Genomic DNA, 14840 nt, shown 5'->3' with positions numbered 1-14840 from the left:
ACAGGATCATGGTACACACGTACACACACGCCGGTGGTGGTGGTGGTGGTGATGGTGGGACAACGCCATTTTGCACAGTCGGCGGAGTGGAAGAATAGAGTTCGCTAGAATCGCCACCGCCTTCGCACATATAACGAGATGGATGAGGGCTTCAAACGGAAGGGACCGTACGTGGGTGCGCAGGATAGCATTCCCGCCCTTCTGTATGGAACAGCTCAGTGTCACTTGGGTCGTGTCATCTACTTTGGGATCGGAGATAATTAATGAAGACTTACATTTTTCGGGTGGCTCCTCCGATGGGCCAGAGAACGTTAGACGACACATATGCTATGCGCTAAAACAGTCATACAATCCACGGTACATGGCTACTGGTAGTATTGGGCCTTGGCGGCCTGGCCAACCCCTTGCACGCAAGTACTCGTCTTCATCCGATTCCTCCCGATCCAACCTAGGATGCGGCACAGCGGTGTACAAGTTATGGCTATGGCCATTGGCCAGACACAGTAACCAATTGGGTGACCATAAAACAATATGAAGTGGCGTCGTGGCGAGCGGGGTGCACATATAGTAAAAAGAACGTACGCACAAACTTTAAAACCGCCGCCGCAGGAATATTCCCAAGCTTGTTATGGCGGAGGCGTATCAAGAAACAATTCGGCATTTAGTATTCAAACTTTGCAACAGCCACGGCCTCGTGTTGGCCTCATGAATCAGTCAGTCAAAGATGGTATGAAGAGAACACAACATTAGAATACACTGGATTACAGCAACCAAGCAGAGACATGAGAGAAAGAGATATGCGATGTTGAAGAAAGATGACAGATATAGTTCCTCTACTTTTTCTGAGCGGAGTCGTAGCGCCATTTATCCCCTACTTCTTGAGTGTGCCAATGACAGCGTCTGGTGCATATCTTGGAATCACCTACACAGCGAATGAGCCAAGGACAACGAATGGACAGTGTTTCATACCTTCGGGTCGTGGAGCATGTTGAATTCCTCAGTAGCGTCACGACCAGCGTAGAGAATGATAGCTTTCTCGCCTCCCGGATGATCAGGCAAGAACTGTGTCACGAAAAAGTCAGTAAGGTTGCAGGACTGGAAGGCCTACGCTTACGGATGTGACGTCCAGCACTTGGCCATTAACAATGACCCAGATGTCGTCCTTCTTGTTGTGCTTAGCTACATCCGCGGCACTGAATTCCTTTGATAGCGATGACGACTGGGCGGGAACACTCGTGGCAGCAGGCTGTGTAGATGCAGATGAAGTAGCAGGCTTCGACTCGAGCTGTCCTACGAGTGCACCAAGACGTCCGCCCGCCTTCTCTACGATGGCGCTAGTCGTCTGGAGGAGATAGGCAGCAGCTGAATCGCCAGATACACGTCCAAAAACAACACATCCAAGCAGTGACGAACCACCAAGACGGTTGGCACCGTGTACACCACCAGCAACCTCACCAGCAGCGAAGAGACCAGAGATGGGTTTGCCATCCTTTCCGATGACACGTGATTCGGGGTCGATTTCCAAGCCACCCATGGTGTAGTGCAATACAGGGGTCATAATTGCGACGTTGAAGTAGTCATTCATGCTCCACTCTCCTGATGAAAAGTACTTCTGGAGTTGAGTAACAGTGATATATCTTAAGAAATGGACTTTACCTTCTTTCCAAATGGATCCTTCTTTGCCCTGACACCTGCATTGTACGTGTCGAAAGTCTTCTTAAGATATTCAGGCTTGATGCCCATCTCTTTAGCAAGAGCCTCGCCAGAATCGAAACGCTTCATGAGACCACGACCGACATAGTGCTTGCAGTGCCATTCGATCTCGCTTGAAGACTGCCCGTTAAGGATCAAGCGAATGGGATACTAAAGAAGATCTTTGGGTGAATGACATAAAGCAACAATCACATTCAAATACCTTGCCATTCTCCCAAATCTTGCCAGTGACGTAATCGCGATGTTGAAGTTCATCGACGAAACGGTCGCCGTTCTTGTCAAGAAGTAAACCGCCAACACCACGAAGAGCCTCTGCAGCCAAGAACTTCACTTTCGCGTCGGGCTCGTTAGGGTCAACAAGACCCGTCGGGTGCACTTGCACTTTTTCGAGGTCGATCGCACTCGCACCAATAGCCATGGCAATCTTCTGACCATCACCTGTGCAGTGGTCACCATTCGTCGTCGGGAGATCATAGTATTCAGGACGGTGCTTCTTCAGCAGAGAGTCACCGCCAGTGAAATCGGCGGCATAACCACCAGTAGCGAGGACAACGGGGCCGTATGCAGTTTCTGTGTTGCCATTGCGGACATACTCAACACCCGTAACTGCGCCAGACTCGTCTTTAAGAAGCTTCGTGACACGGGACTTCTTGTAAATCTTCACGCGGTCTGGCTGGCTCACTGCCAAATCCTCCAGGCGCTCCATTTGTGCGTAAGTAATAACCTGTCAGTACAGAAATGCGTAGTTAGTACAAATTCTACACTTAATTAACGGAGATTGCGACTACATACCATACCAGGGAATTGTGCATTCCCTCTGTGTGTACGAGGCTGGCTATGGCCTCCTAACCGCGCGACCTTTGAGAGGTCCAGACCGAATTTGTCCTGTAGCCAGTTGACAGCATCGCCTGAGCGGCCGGTCAACACACGGATAAGGTCATCGCGAGCAAGTTCACGAGCCTAGAATTCATTGGTATGAGAGTCGGGCACAAACATGGGATCACTCACAGATTTCTTCGTGTCCTCGAAGAAAATCTTTGCGTTATCTGGAATACCAGCCTCCTGCTGTGTCTGGGTACCAGCACCGTTGATACCAGAAGTGGCCTTGGTGGAGTTTCCACCCATGAATCTGCGGAGCTCCGTCAATAACTGTTTCACCCTCAATGTGAATTTTCGTACCCTTGCTTGTCAAGTAGCAATACATTAGCACCACGCTCAAGAAGGGTGTGAGCTGCAGAGAGACCAGCAAGGCCACCTCCAACGACGATGACCTGTGACATTGCGATAATTGTTAGGAGTGTGCGGAGAAGATGGTAGTGGAGAGGGAGCAAGGTGGGGGAAGCTGTTCCGGGTCAAGTACCTATGATTGCTAGCCAATCACAATGCGCAAGGTTTAAATTAAAATGAGCATGTGATTGTCTCATTATGTCAGCTTTCGGGTATGGAAATCACGGGCGGCAAACAAGCTCCCGGTCACCCTCATGAACGATTTATCCTCCCGGAAACCTATCCCGGTGTCCCTCAAATTATCTGTTGTACCAATCGTGGAGGGGAATCATCTAAAATTCTATCGCATGATCTGTGGTGCACTATAAAAAACACCCGATGCTGAGACCGCAGTTTATGCTTTAACTCCCTACTTGCTCCGCCCTGACAAGCTGATATAACTCTTGGCAGCACCTTTCAACAATATCCGTCATGCTCATCTCTTTGTCCTCTTTCTCAGGCTCGATCAAAACAAGACCTTCCACCTTATTTGTCAAGCTCCCATTCTCAACATCACCACCCTCGAATATTTCGCGGTGTGCGTCTAGGTATGCAGGGAGCACGATCGTCTCCCAGTAGTCAGGAGGGTCTACCCATTCGTCCCCCTCTTCATTAAATTGCGCTCCATGAGAGTAACCGGACAAAGAACGGAGGCGCGTGGAGTTAAGCGAAAATAGACACATCAACGTGGACATGATTGAGAGGTTATGAGGAGGAGAAAAAGTCAATAATCATCCGAGCGGAATAAGAACGAAGATAGAGCGGAAATACTAAAGGACATACTTGCTGTGATGTAAACCTGCCGCGCTCTCCTTCGGCCCTCCAATGTCTTAAGTGGAAGACGGAGTAAGAAGCGCGTATCTAGCTGTTCTATGACTTCCTATGACGGAGTCGCGTTGATTCCTCATTCTACTGAGGCATTAATGCTGACACACCTGATTCCAATACAACAGAAACCCGTCCACCAAGCCCCACACTATATTGATGTGGTCGCTCTCCTTGACTTGATCTTGGATAACTCTGAAGTTCTCAGCCAGACGGCGTTGACACTCTGCTTCTATAGGTAAATCCGTGTGCTTGTTCAAATGATCATGGCTTCTATGATCATCTGGTATGCATCCTGTGTCTTTCACGTCCTTCAAAAATTTGGAAAGTCGTGGGTAGTCAATTGCGCAATCTGGAGCATCCCAGTCCTGGTAGCCGTGCTTTATGGGGAGTAGTTCCTCAGGCTGTGCGACTGCTCAGCGAAAAAATACGGTCGATCTGAGTACCGTGCCTTACTGGAGCAAAATCCTGTCATAGGTAAGTTAATGTTGATATTCTTTGAGAAATTCACCGACATCCTGATGCACAATGACACTATTGGGCAGTATGTTCTTCAGATGCTTCGCTAGAGTAGTCTTTCCTGAGCAAGTAGCACCACTTATCGATGTCATAGATAGTCAATCGGTAGTTCCTATGGAATGTGAAATGTTCACATACCCTAAGCCTACAAGGATAACCTTGGTCTGAATTTCGGCCATCTAAGCCACGACACCAGACAATTCAAAGACGGTGGTGGATATACACTGATCAGCTATCAGCGATTCCGCGGACCGCCGGCGCCAACCGAGTTAGCCGAGTTTGTCTTGCTCAGGATAGCAACGACAACAGGCGGCAATTACCGGTAATACGTAGTCAAATTTGAAATTCTTCATGTCCCAGTCTTATGTTGTTCTCCACGATCCTCCGTATATACGACCCAATTCTAAGATCTCAGCATCTCTCACTGCAATTGAAGGTCGTTGAAGCGCGGAGAGAAAAATATGCAATATAGGGTAATGTATTTACAATACTAATTTAGGTGTACAGCTTGTCGAATATTCATTCAACATCGCAAATCTCATCCCTGTCTCTCTGCTCTCTTCTTAACATCTTCTGCACTCTCTGTAACTTTCTGAGTGCCCTCACGTTTCGCCTCGTCTGTCTTTGACTGCCCCCAACCAAACCAGCTTTGACCTGCGTCCTTGGCTTCATCCGCGCGATGCATGACAGCGTCCTTCGTCTCCTCAAACTTTTGTTCGGATGTCCTCCTAGCGTCCGCTAGAGATTGCTCAGCTGAACTCTTGTACTGATTCAGTTTTGTCTGTGCTTCATGTGCTGCCTGTCGTGCCTGTTCGGTCAGGTCGTAGCGAGACTCATCTACTTTTTGGCGGGATCCAGTGACCTTCTCTTTAGCTGAGGCCTACGCGTAGCAGGTTAGACGACTTGATCCACTTGGATGCTCAGGCGACCAACCTTCGCAGCACTATAGCTCTCCTGAGCTTCTTTAAGGCCATCTTCAGCCCTTGCCTTCCCTGCCTCCCCAACTTGCTTTATATCGCCTTGTGCTGCACGCACTGCTCGCTTGATATCCTCTTCATCTCTGCGTTTTTGCTCTTGAAGACTGATGCCTCGGCTGCGGTTGTAGAAATAGTACATGCCCCCGATGGCCGCAACAGCGGATGCGATAATAAGGCCGTTGTTGTGTCCGCCACCGCCATCAGTGGAAGGGCTGACTTTTGGATTGGGCGACGCTTGTCCCGGCGAAGGCTGGGTTGCATACGTCCTACGCGCCTGCATTTGCAGTTAGTTTTGAGAATAATGGAACACTACTCTACTCACGACAGGAAGGACGGCAGTCGGGACACGAACGTGAACAACGCTGGAACGCAAATTGGATGCTCTGTACATTGTGAAGGAAGCGATATAAGTTAAGTGTACAGGTGTGGTGTGTGGTTGGTGTTGGATGAGCGTATGCCTTTATATCCAACATCGGCTCCTAATGACGACAAACTCTTGTATGACGTCGTTAGTCACGTGTGCCCGCCCATTCTCGACGCGTCCTTCCGAGTCAAACACCAGACGCTTATATGCCTCGTTAATCATTGCATGAACCGCTTTACACTGTCTTTATTTCTCTATGGTATGTTTTCCAGGCACTTGAGCTACTGCTGCTTATAAGATGTCATCGTATGGAATTCAAAACTCACCCCAGCTTTGACATAGGGACTCATCTGAGAGCTATTGTGAAACTTTCCCCCTCGTCCTGCTGCGCACTTTAAAGCAACTCTATACTGCATTGACAAAGACAGTAAGATGGAATCATTCGCTCCATGTTCAAATGGAGCCGCTCGCTCCAGAGCAAATGAAATTTGAGAACTAGACAACCAACCTCAATGATAAGGATCCAGACCAAGACGCCCAGGCATCCATCACGTGTGCAGTGTACCGGGCATTCGTGAGAGATGACTCCAAGATGACCGGCATATCTTCCGGACAGTTGGCTTTCAACTCTGGAGTCTGGACACGCCAGATAGTAACGAAAATGTCACGGGCAGCCATGCGTAGGATGACTCGCAGAGAGGACAATGCTTGCTTGATAGGTCAGCATCACTAAAGGAGAGCGTAGGGGGCAGGCGCCTTGGGACATGGGGAGTCCTTGCACAGCTTGAAAAACGAAATCCCTTACCATTAATTGCTCTCCCAAGTTGCCAATTTCCTATACATAGGCGTATGTTCAAAACTTACTTGAAATACAGTGCAGACCGCCTCATGACGTGGGGTATGCTTACTGTGCTACCATCAGCGCCCGAGACGTGAAGGCCAAGGTGTTGCTTGTTGGGTGTGCTTCTACTCCTTGATGTGGGGCATATGGAGGCTGAAGGCGGGACAACAGAATGGCATCTAAGGTGCTGTGTCCAGCCCGGAGAATCCAACGTGAATGAAGTACGGACCCTAGTATTACACGGTCCTTATGTTCGCGACAAGTCCCGGAGATTACAAACATACCCGATCATGGGTACGTTAGAGGCATGCGACAGAGCCTCGTGACAATCATGCCGCCATCAGAACAGCGACATCTGTCGCATTTCTTGCTGACCTCGTTTCTCGTTGGCCAAGAGGGCCGCGCTTATTACGTTTACCACGTCAAAGATCACAGATACGAAGAGACATTTCTTGGGAATATCTTTGGACGTGTGAACAAAGAATAAATAACTTCTTCGAATGATATCTCATCAGTAGCGCAGAAATAAACATAGCAAATTACATTCGAAGCTGGAAGGAATCCAGATAGTTATGCGGATGGACGTACCACACATCCCTGAATATATCAAAGCTCCCTGGGGGGCAAGTCTTCTCTCTTTTCGTATATGTCATATTTTGGCAAGGTTCCTGCAGCCTTTAATTCTTTGGCCACTTTCTCTGCACCCTCAAACACCCGCAGGAAATTTCCCCCAGTGAGCCCAGCTAGATCTTGCTTTCTCCATCCGCGTTGGTATAACTCAGCGATCTGAGGAGTTAGAATAGTCAATCATCGCTTAAAGATGGGAAGATGTCGCGTACCAGAGCAGGATACTTTGAAACGTCCTCGAGTCCTGTCGGAGTGACTTCAATCCCATCATAGTCACTCCCGATCCCGACGCTGTAACAACCTTCAGATGGACAGCCGAGCGAGTATCGGTCATGACCCACTGTTTCACTCCAGCAACTTTGGCAATATGCTCAATGTGATCAGCAACGGCTTCAATATCGGCCTCGCCGTCGGCAGCAACAAATGGGCCATTGAAGTTGACCTGCACAACCATTAAAATCAGTAGATTTATTATTTTCTGGACAGACCATAACAACGGCATCTCTTTGCCCCTCGCCGAAACCGACGAGACTAAGCACTTCGTCGGGCACATTGCGGGCAACATCGTGAATGGCTCTGGCAGATGAATGGGACCAGATGACTGGTGCCTTGGAATGCAGCAAGGCTTGCGTTGCAGTCATGTCAGAAGTATGAGATAGATCAACAAGCATTCCAAGTCTGTTCATCTCCTCCACGAGCCTGAAGCCAAGAGGGCTGAGGCCATAGTGTCGCGGGACGCTCGGTATCAAGTAACCGCAGGAGTCAGCGAAAGCGTTGTGACAAGTGTGGGTCAGAGTTACGTAGCGAACCCCAAGCTCGTAGTACTGGCGGAGGACGGCAATAGAGTTCCCTAGTTGATGTGCACTGATATGACTTTAGGGTAATCGAAAGAGCTAACGACGTGGCGCTCACCCCTCAACACCTAGAATGCTTGCAATTTTGCGGTCTCTTATTGCCGATTTGATGCCACTTGCGCTGACAGCGTATGCAAAATCCTGCGCCAGACATCAATCAGCATTTCTAACATAAAGGTTTATGGAACTTACGTTAGGATATTTCGATATCAGGCCCTTTGCAACGTCAATCTGCTCGAGGGTGTCTCTATCATTTTGTGTCGTCAGCGAGATGCATTGAACTCAACAAGGAATATCCAGACCGGACGCGCCAGGTAGCCGTTAAGAAATCGGCGCCCTCATCTTCAGGCTTTGCACAACCCACGTATACAGACCTGATGATAAGTCAGTTTAGGGTAGAATGCAAGGATACCGCTGTATACCAAAAGAAGCCTCCAACTTTCCCTTCCCTCAGACGTGGGATATCCACATGCATGGGCATTTGACCGTCAAGAGGAACATCGGTGACGTTGTTGCGCCAGACGAAGCGAGCGACCATAGGAAGATCTCAAAAGCGCATTGTGAGATGACAGACAGGTTATGCTCGGAAGGAAACATACCAATGTGGCCATCCTGTGTGTTCCATCAGTGAGGAATAAGCAGAAGAATTGGGCCAAGAGGCGTACGATGACCGGAGCAATGTCGAGCACACGCTGTGCTGCAAGCTTAGGATCCCGGGGCAACTTTCCCGACGACAGTCCAATATCGCTTACAAAGCTTGGATCAACCAGTGCGACGACTCCAACAGCAATGAGAAAAGCAGTCAGCACAGACCAGACAACTGCGCGGTTGCGAAGTGTGCGAGAGTTCCGTTGCACTGTCTCATCGTTTGGAATTAGAGGTTCGGTTTCACCGTGACCGTTCATCTTTGTGGACACCAACAGCCTGTGAACAGAAGTCGCTCCTATACTCTTATGAGTAATATTTAAATATTTAAATGAGATCATGTGACAGTCTAATTTTAAAAAAGCGGTCACGCTTAGCAGCCGGGTTCGGAAACGGCCGTGCCAGGGTCCCATGACTCGAGGGCATCTAGGAATTCGAATTTCCGGGTCCGTCCGGCCGAGTCCGGCTGGATCTGTCCGGCACTATAATTTGTATGCAAAGGAGCAACAAAGGAGTATGACACTAATATATACATTACACGAACATCCGAACTGCAGCGCAGTGCACAGATGTGGTCCGAACTATTTCAGAGATACCCTCGTGAGTCACGAGTACAAATATGTAACAGTTTAGAATCTGCAACAAATCTGCAAGGTTCACAGTTGAGTCCATTGCAATTGGCAGGCAAGCACATAAATGTAGCACCTTTGATGGAGGATGAGAAAGCCAGTTATTGGTAGTAGGTGAGCACAAAAGTGTAGCGGAAGAAAGCCGGCCAGCCCGGTGCACGAGGAGGACAGGCAAATGCCCAAACCATATCTATAACTACACAAAGCTGTAACCCGACAAGGCAAGGCTGGTATATTGCTAACTTAATATTGTGTTTGAGACAGTAACGAGTCGTAAAAATGAGCTCATTGTGTGATGCGACGTTAAGAACTGACAAGTTGTGCACAGACGGATCCGGACAGACCCGCACGCAGCCGGACGGAGACTGCCGGAAATTCGGATTCCCAGACTTTCTGCATGACTCAGTGAATTTGCCGAACCTGGGAAATGAAGCTTGCTGTCTCCCTCCCAACGTTGGTTGCAGTCGTGCATGGACCATTTACTCTGACCAGGTTGCATAAAAGCTCAGTAGTATTGAAGGGTAGGAGAAGCCCCCTGACGAGAACTTTGGCAAGTTCGAAACCGCTGCCATCCGCCTTTCTAGCATCCCTCTGGCCCTAGTCAATAGATCCTTATCTTGGGAGACGGGTGCCAAGGACGTGGTTTACCTCGCGACGCTCAACTGGACGCTCTAGCTTCGGCTTCGCTTCGTAGCCACTTGCTAATGGTGGCCTTCGCTACTAGCTAGTGTGTATTCATCGCAACCGGTAAGTGCGATGACCGTTGAGTAAATCCGCTAACACCCATGGTTGCTATCAGGACTTACCTCGCACGTGTTTGTCACATTTACACAAATTCACTTTTTGTTTCATGTCTCACCAAATGACAATCTGGCAGCTTGGTAATGATGCGGAAGCTACTAGGGTGTCCATGACTTCTACATCATTATCAAGCAGCCAATCTAAGCCGGAAGTGCTGCATGTCCCACAATCCCCAAGCCTCATTGATATTCTTTCTCGATGACGAGCGCGTGGCCGTCGATATACTGTGACCGTTGTCAGCTATAACTTGTGTAGGAGCTGGGAGGGTTGGGGCAGAATTTCACACAAAGTTGCGTACGTGAGTGAACGTTCACTTAGCTTTGCCATGTTGCTGTTGATGACGTTGTGAAGTTGAACTTGGAGCGGGAATCTTTGCCCATAACAATATGGAGATTGAATATCGAGCATTGATATCAGTGCTGCTATTCTTCTATGCCTCGACTCTTAGAAAATAACGCACGGCCGTATATTAATGTATCATTTGTTGATGAAACCTTCTCCGGGAATCTCATCACCAGGAGCATCGAACACGTCCCCGCAGCGCTTCGACTACGAATTGCTTGAGATATTTGGCATAGCCAGAATCTCGTGAAGGCCTATGAGGCAGATTCAAGTTTGCCAGTCACTAGCCTATGACTCGATGATGCCAACGCGAGAATGACGTGTGTACCTTTGAATGATTAGTCTCTGTCGCTGCCAGATGGTAGAAAGGTACGACAGTCGGTCTGCATCTGCTAAAACCTCGTCGACGAAGAGATACTTGATACTTACCTGCTGCTTGAGTTCCCTAGTATTTACTGTATTGTCCAATGTATGACGTACGTCGCGGCAGTTGCCGCTCTCAACCCGGGCAACTATCCGAGTCTAGCCTGAGGAGGTCTACTAAGTACTTACTAGTACTGGGTTGCCACTACATCCTAATTTCGAGCCTCCTGAGGCACTTGGTCGCCAGTACCCGCTCAGAGCTTAGTTTCCATGCTCGTGATACCCATTGTGAGTAGTTCCTCGGCTAAAGCTTGAAGCTTGACTGTCCCTGATAGGCTGATGCTTTTCACTATCAGTATTTTTGGACAAGTTTCACATCCTCGCTTGTTTATCATCTTTTCTGTAGTACACGCTAGTCCAAGTCCCGAATCAGGAATTCTGCATCTTGTCCAGTTGCTGTTGAGTCATCGGATTCGGGGACCGTACCAACTACGTATCTCAATGAATGGCGCCGCTGCCAGCTGCCAGTGGCTCGCAGAGCTCTTTCTTATACACAGCCAGTGACTCCGCGGGATTACCCAGCCAATCTGAGAATCCATTATGGTGTACAACTTTCTATGTGCACACACCGTGGCGGCTTTTGGACGTGTCGCCGGTGGATAATAGACAGTGTTTGCGTACCATATCAGAACGTGATTATCTTTGCGCAACCAACCGATTATTGATGCATCAGATGCATGATGTATGTTCCCATCTTATTGCTACACCACCATAAAAAATCACCGAAGCGCCACAAAAATCCATGTGCATGATCTCTGTCCGGAACCATCCGCTGATTGATTGGTTTGAGATGCTGTTCCATTGATAGCCACTGCCGAGTTAGCAAGCCTGATGGAACACATGATCTACCTATATATGCCTCGGTCATGGGATTTAGGGTGCCCTTCGAAAACCCCTCTGACAGTCCCCCCCATTTCTCTCTATCCACGATGGTCGAGTCTCTGGCGCATATGTATATCGCCGGCATTTGGTTGGAGGCGATCTTGTATGGTACGTAGCTGGTGAATTTCTATTGTATCGCCAAACACAATTCCTTGTCTACCAGGTATCAAGTGCGCTCTGCCATAGCACACGGGGTTGTTTCTGATGGTGGTTGTAGCTGCATCTTATTCTGCATTTGTCTTTTCGTCCTGCTAGGCCACCACGGAACATCTCGAAAGTGAGTGGAAGTCTACATCTTCTCAAACAAGAGCACAATTATGTCTAGAATGCTCCTGTTCTCGAGCGTTGTCCAATTTTCGTTGGCTACAGCTCATGTTATCATAAGCTTGCTGGAGTTGATTGCTGCTTTCGCAACTTCAGCCAGCGCAGCTGATAACTACTTCGCCGATCCTGGTGCCAACGAACTGTTCGTCAGTGGTTTCTTTGTATATATCGTCAATGTCAGTATCGAAGCATCAGCATCTTTTATATCGTTCGACTGACGCCTATCGTTTCTAGACATTCGCTCAAGAACTACTCCTAGTTAGTTTCGTGATACAGACTCAAGTACAACACAGATGAATGTTTGCCTTTCAGATTTGGAGACTATACGTGATCTGGGATCACAACTTCAAGATATGTATCATGCCGGTACTCTACCTTTTTGTGTTTACCACTAATGTAACTTTCGTGTTGATGACCTACTGCCTATAGGTCATTCTCTGGATGCTTCACTGCAGTAAGCTAGACATGTAAGACAGGGAACTATATGTGGTGACATTCTGCCAGGTATAGCATCGATCGCCGTTTCTGGTTTTATACCCGCAACAGCCACGCCGCTCACGCGCAATGTCCATTCATACGGACTCGCCGGGTGGGGTCTCGAGACTGGTGTCAATTTTCTTGCATCAGGCGGCATAGCCTACCGTTTATGGCACGCAGGGCGCCGCACGGCTGTTCTTACGGGGCGACACTTCAACTATAAGGCTAGTTTTCTCATCATCGTCGAATGTGGGGCCCTTATCACAACGTGTACCGCGGTCATGTTTTCCCTCTATGCAGCAAACAAACCGAAGGGACTCGTTGGAGTCGGAGCAGCGACTCAAATTGCGGTGGGTGCAGAGTAGGCTATCCATGGCGTGTGGTTTGATTATTTTTTCCTCTACATAGACTACATCGCCGTTACTAATCATCGCGCGGGTGGGGTTCTCTATGTCCAAGAGAAAGACGATTTCGACAGAGACTACCCTTGCTGTCAGCCCGAGTCCCTTGCAAGAGTGAATGTAGACAGGGTGTTGGACACATACAGGGTTTTCCTGCTGGATGCTACTTGAGCTGGGGGTGGACCAAGGGATAGGAAAGAAGTGAGGATAGTGATTGCAGCTTGAGTCCGTCACAGATATCGGCTGAAAAGGAATTCAGACAAAGGCATTAATATTTCCATGACCCACAAGTCCAAAACAAACCTTTTGATTGGTAATTGACTATTTCAGTATGTTTTCACCCCCTGTCAAGAAGGAAATAACGCCTCTTCAGAAAGACACACCGCTATGGAGTCACGGGCACCATACACCAGTTACCAGGCGGATAACAAATGATCATTTCGTATGACGGCTCGCTCCGGAGTCCGAATATGGAACTTGGAAAGCAGAAACCAGATAGAGGAAAATTGGGGAGACGAAGACAGGACAGTGTGCACAATATCATTGTCCCCAGACGCCGGGAGGAACTTGAAAGTAAGAAGTGAGGACGGTGCAGTGAGGTTGTGGAACATTGCGCTGGAGTCGATATGGGAAGCAAATGGCTAGCAGATCTTCCGATGGGACTGCAAAGTAATGGGACGTGGAGAACAGAATCTGGTATGCAAATATATGTGAGCTGGTGACGACTCTCAAACTTGAGAACAAGTAGTGTGGCAGCCGAGGAAAACAGAACAATTACGAATACGAAAATTTGGAGAACAGCCATATATATAACGAAAGGGATACTTCTTTCACTACATATAATACGGAGCACATACATATGTTTCAACTAGACACAGATTAGGGTTGTGATTCATACTACAACGAGCGAGACATTAGATCCTGATAAGAACGCTTGTAAAGAACACCAAAATTGATGACGATTACTTCTTAGTGCCAACCTCAGAGCGTTGGGCTTTCGTTCGAAATTTGCGAACAAACGGCCTCCGAGGACTCGGAATTGCAGGCGTCTGGTCGTCGTTTCTTGATGATTATCAATTCCTCAATGCCCAATTGGACGCGAGGGTCAATTCCCCTGGTGCGTAGAACTACTTGATGGTTTATGTCCTCCAGGAGCGCATTGATTCGATCTATACAAATGGTGAGAATGAAATAAAACACAATAACGACCAATGCTTACCGTCGATGTTAGTGGGGAATGCGGACCTGCGGCGTCTGATCCAGACGAGCAATTTGAAGTAAGCTGCCTTGTAAGGCACGTGCTCCTTCGAACAGAGCATGATCAGGGACACACCCATCCTCTGTCTAAGCGTCCAGCGTGCAACCTTCATTGCCAAGAGCATCAGTGAGAGTGTTTGCCAGAATTGAAATCATTTTACCTCCGTCAGAGTGATGATCTGCATGGACATAACATCATCAGTTGACTATACGACATGATTAATAAGAAAAACGAGACCTTCTCCCCGTAGGGCTGCAAATCGCAGTCTTCCAAGTGATCGAATTTCATTATTTCGTTCATAGCATATCGAAAATGGTGTAGAGTACTCAGACGTGCAGCCAGACTTCCGTCGAAGACTGCTCGATCGAGTTTACGGATGTTGTAAGACATGCGGATCCACAGTAGAAAGTAGATATGAGGATATGGAGAGATGGAAAGAGATGGGAGGAAGAGAAACGCTGCCAGCATGAAATATATAGTGCTTGGATCCTTGGGATCAAAGCTTTCAGAGGCGCTTGCCACAGGCCATGTAAGTACATCAAAAGAAAAAATCTAGATATCACCACGTACATCCTGTGAACTCTGCTAGTGGAGCGTCATTGTGGGGTGATGCGTGATTGTCTTTCCCCCGTTCGTCTCCTCCTATCAGTTCCTAATGGAAAATACAAGATG

At 48.2% G+C, this 14840-nt stretch overlaps 6 protein-coding genes across 6 annotated transcripts; 1 reads left to right on the top strand and 5 right to left on the bottom strand.

The window, feature by feature from the left end:
* Window positions 1–564: 564 nt before the first annotated feature.
* On the bottom strand, window positions 565–3078 carry HD556DRAFT_1345386 (FAD binding domain-containing protein). Its single transcript, XM_041302222.1, has 8 exons — window positions 2893–3078; window positions 2722–2842; window positions 2506–2673; window positions 1916–2437; window positions 1657–1863; window positions 1115–1609; window positions 970–1062; window positions 565–922 (listed from the first exon to the last, which is right to left on the bottom strand). Exons 1-8 carry the CDS (start codon window positions 2991–2993, stop codon window positions 872–874), a joined length of 1758 nt encoding a protein of 585 aa, XP_041164073.1. The 5' UTR covers window positions 2994–3078; the 3' UTR covers window positions 565–871.
* Window positions 3079–3341: 263 nt separating this feature from the next.
* On the bottom strand, window positions 3342–4502 carry HD556DRAFT_1430558 (uncharacterized protein; the record flags this gene model as incomplete). The annotated part of the gene is made up of 5 exons (XM_041304921.1): window positions 3342–3586; window positions 3763–3859; window positions 3915–4219; window positions 4316–4401; window positions 4462–4502. 5 exons carry the CDS (start codon window positions 4500–4502, stop codon window positions 3342–3344), a joined length of 774 nt encoding a protein of 257 aa, XP_041164072.1.
* Window positions 4503–4861: 359 nt separating this feature from the next.
* Window positions 4862–5691, bottom strand: HD556DRAFT_1305371 (uncharacterized protein; the record flags this gene model as incomplete). Its single annotated transcript, XM_041299768.1, has 3 exons — window positions 4862–5203; window positions 5257–5574; window positions 5623–5691. The coding sequence occupies 3 exons, from the start codon at window positions 5689–5691 to the stop codon at window positions 4862–4864; spliced, it is 729 nt and encodes a 242-aa protein (XP_041164071.1).
* A 1360-nt stretch (window positions 5692–7051) lies between these two features.
* Window positions 7052–8891, bottom strand: HD556DRAFT_1455414 (membrane dipeptidase-domain-containing protein; the record flags this gene model as incomplete). The annotated part of the gene is made up of 10 exons (XM_041308121.1): window positions 7052–7291; window positions 7345–7423; window positions 7474–7574; window positions 7621–7996; window positions 8045–8127; window positions 8179–8233; window positions 8289–8360; window positions 8409–8532; window positions 8586–8598; window positions 8652–8891. The coding sequence occupies 10 exons, from the start codon at window positions 8889–8891 to the stop codon at window positions 7112–7114; spliced, it is 1323 nt and encodes a 440-aa protein (XP_041164070.1). The 3' UTR covers window positions 7052–7111.
* Window positions 8892–11917: 3026 nt separating this feature from the next.
* Window positions 11918–13028, top strand: HD556DRAFT_1230974 (uncharacterized protein; the record flags this gene model as incomplete). The annotated part of the gene is made up of 6 exons (XM_041297390.1): window positions 11918–11985; window positions 12034–12208; window positions 12267–12290; window positions 12345–12398; window positions 12509–12859; window positions 12918–13028. Coding segments are annotated over 6 exons (783 nt in total), but the record flags the coding sequence as incomplete, so codon positions are not given.
* An 863-nt stretch (window positions 13029–13891) lies between these two features.
* On the bottom strand, window positions 13892–14558 carry HD556DRAFT_1439503 (uncharacterized protein; the record flags this gene model as incomplete). The annotated part of the gene is made up of 4 exons (XM_041305969.1): window positions 13892–14079; window positions 14130–14274; window positions 14329–14346; window positions 14406–14558. The coding sequence occupies 4 exons, from the start codon at window positions 14556–14558 to the stop codon at window positions 13892–13894; spliced, it is 504 nt and encodes a 167-aa protein (XP_041164068.1).
* Window positions 14559–14840: the final 282 nt, after the last annotated feature.

The sequence above is a fragment of the Suillus plorans genome (genome assembly GCF_016647745.1).
Source record: "Suillus plorans strain S12 chromosome Unknown HD556scaffold_10, whole genome shotgun sequence".
Taxonomy (NCBI): domain Eukaryota; kingdom Fungi; phylum Basidiomycota; class Agaricomycetes; order Boletales; family Suillaceae; genus Suillus; species Suillus plorans.
This window is presented reverse-complemented; position numbering and strand designations above follow the sequence as displayed.

Coding starts and splice junctions, on each gene's coding strand:
- HD556DRAFT_1345386 (XM_041302222.1), bottom strand. CDS start 2,993: ATGTCACAGGTCATCGTCGTTGGAGGTGGCCTTGCTGGTCTCTCTGCA. Junction 2,674..2,721: donor TCGAGGACACGAAGAAATCT/GTGAGTGATCCC, acceptor AATGAATTCTAG/GCTCGTGAACTTGCTCGCGA. Junction 1,610..1,656: donor AGGATCCATTTGGAAAGAAG/GTAAAGTCCATT, acceptor CAACTCCAGAAG/TACTTTTCATCAGGAGAGTG.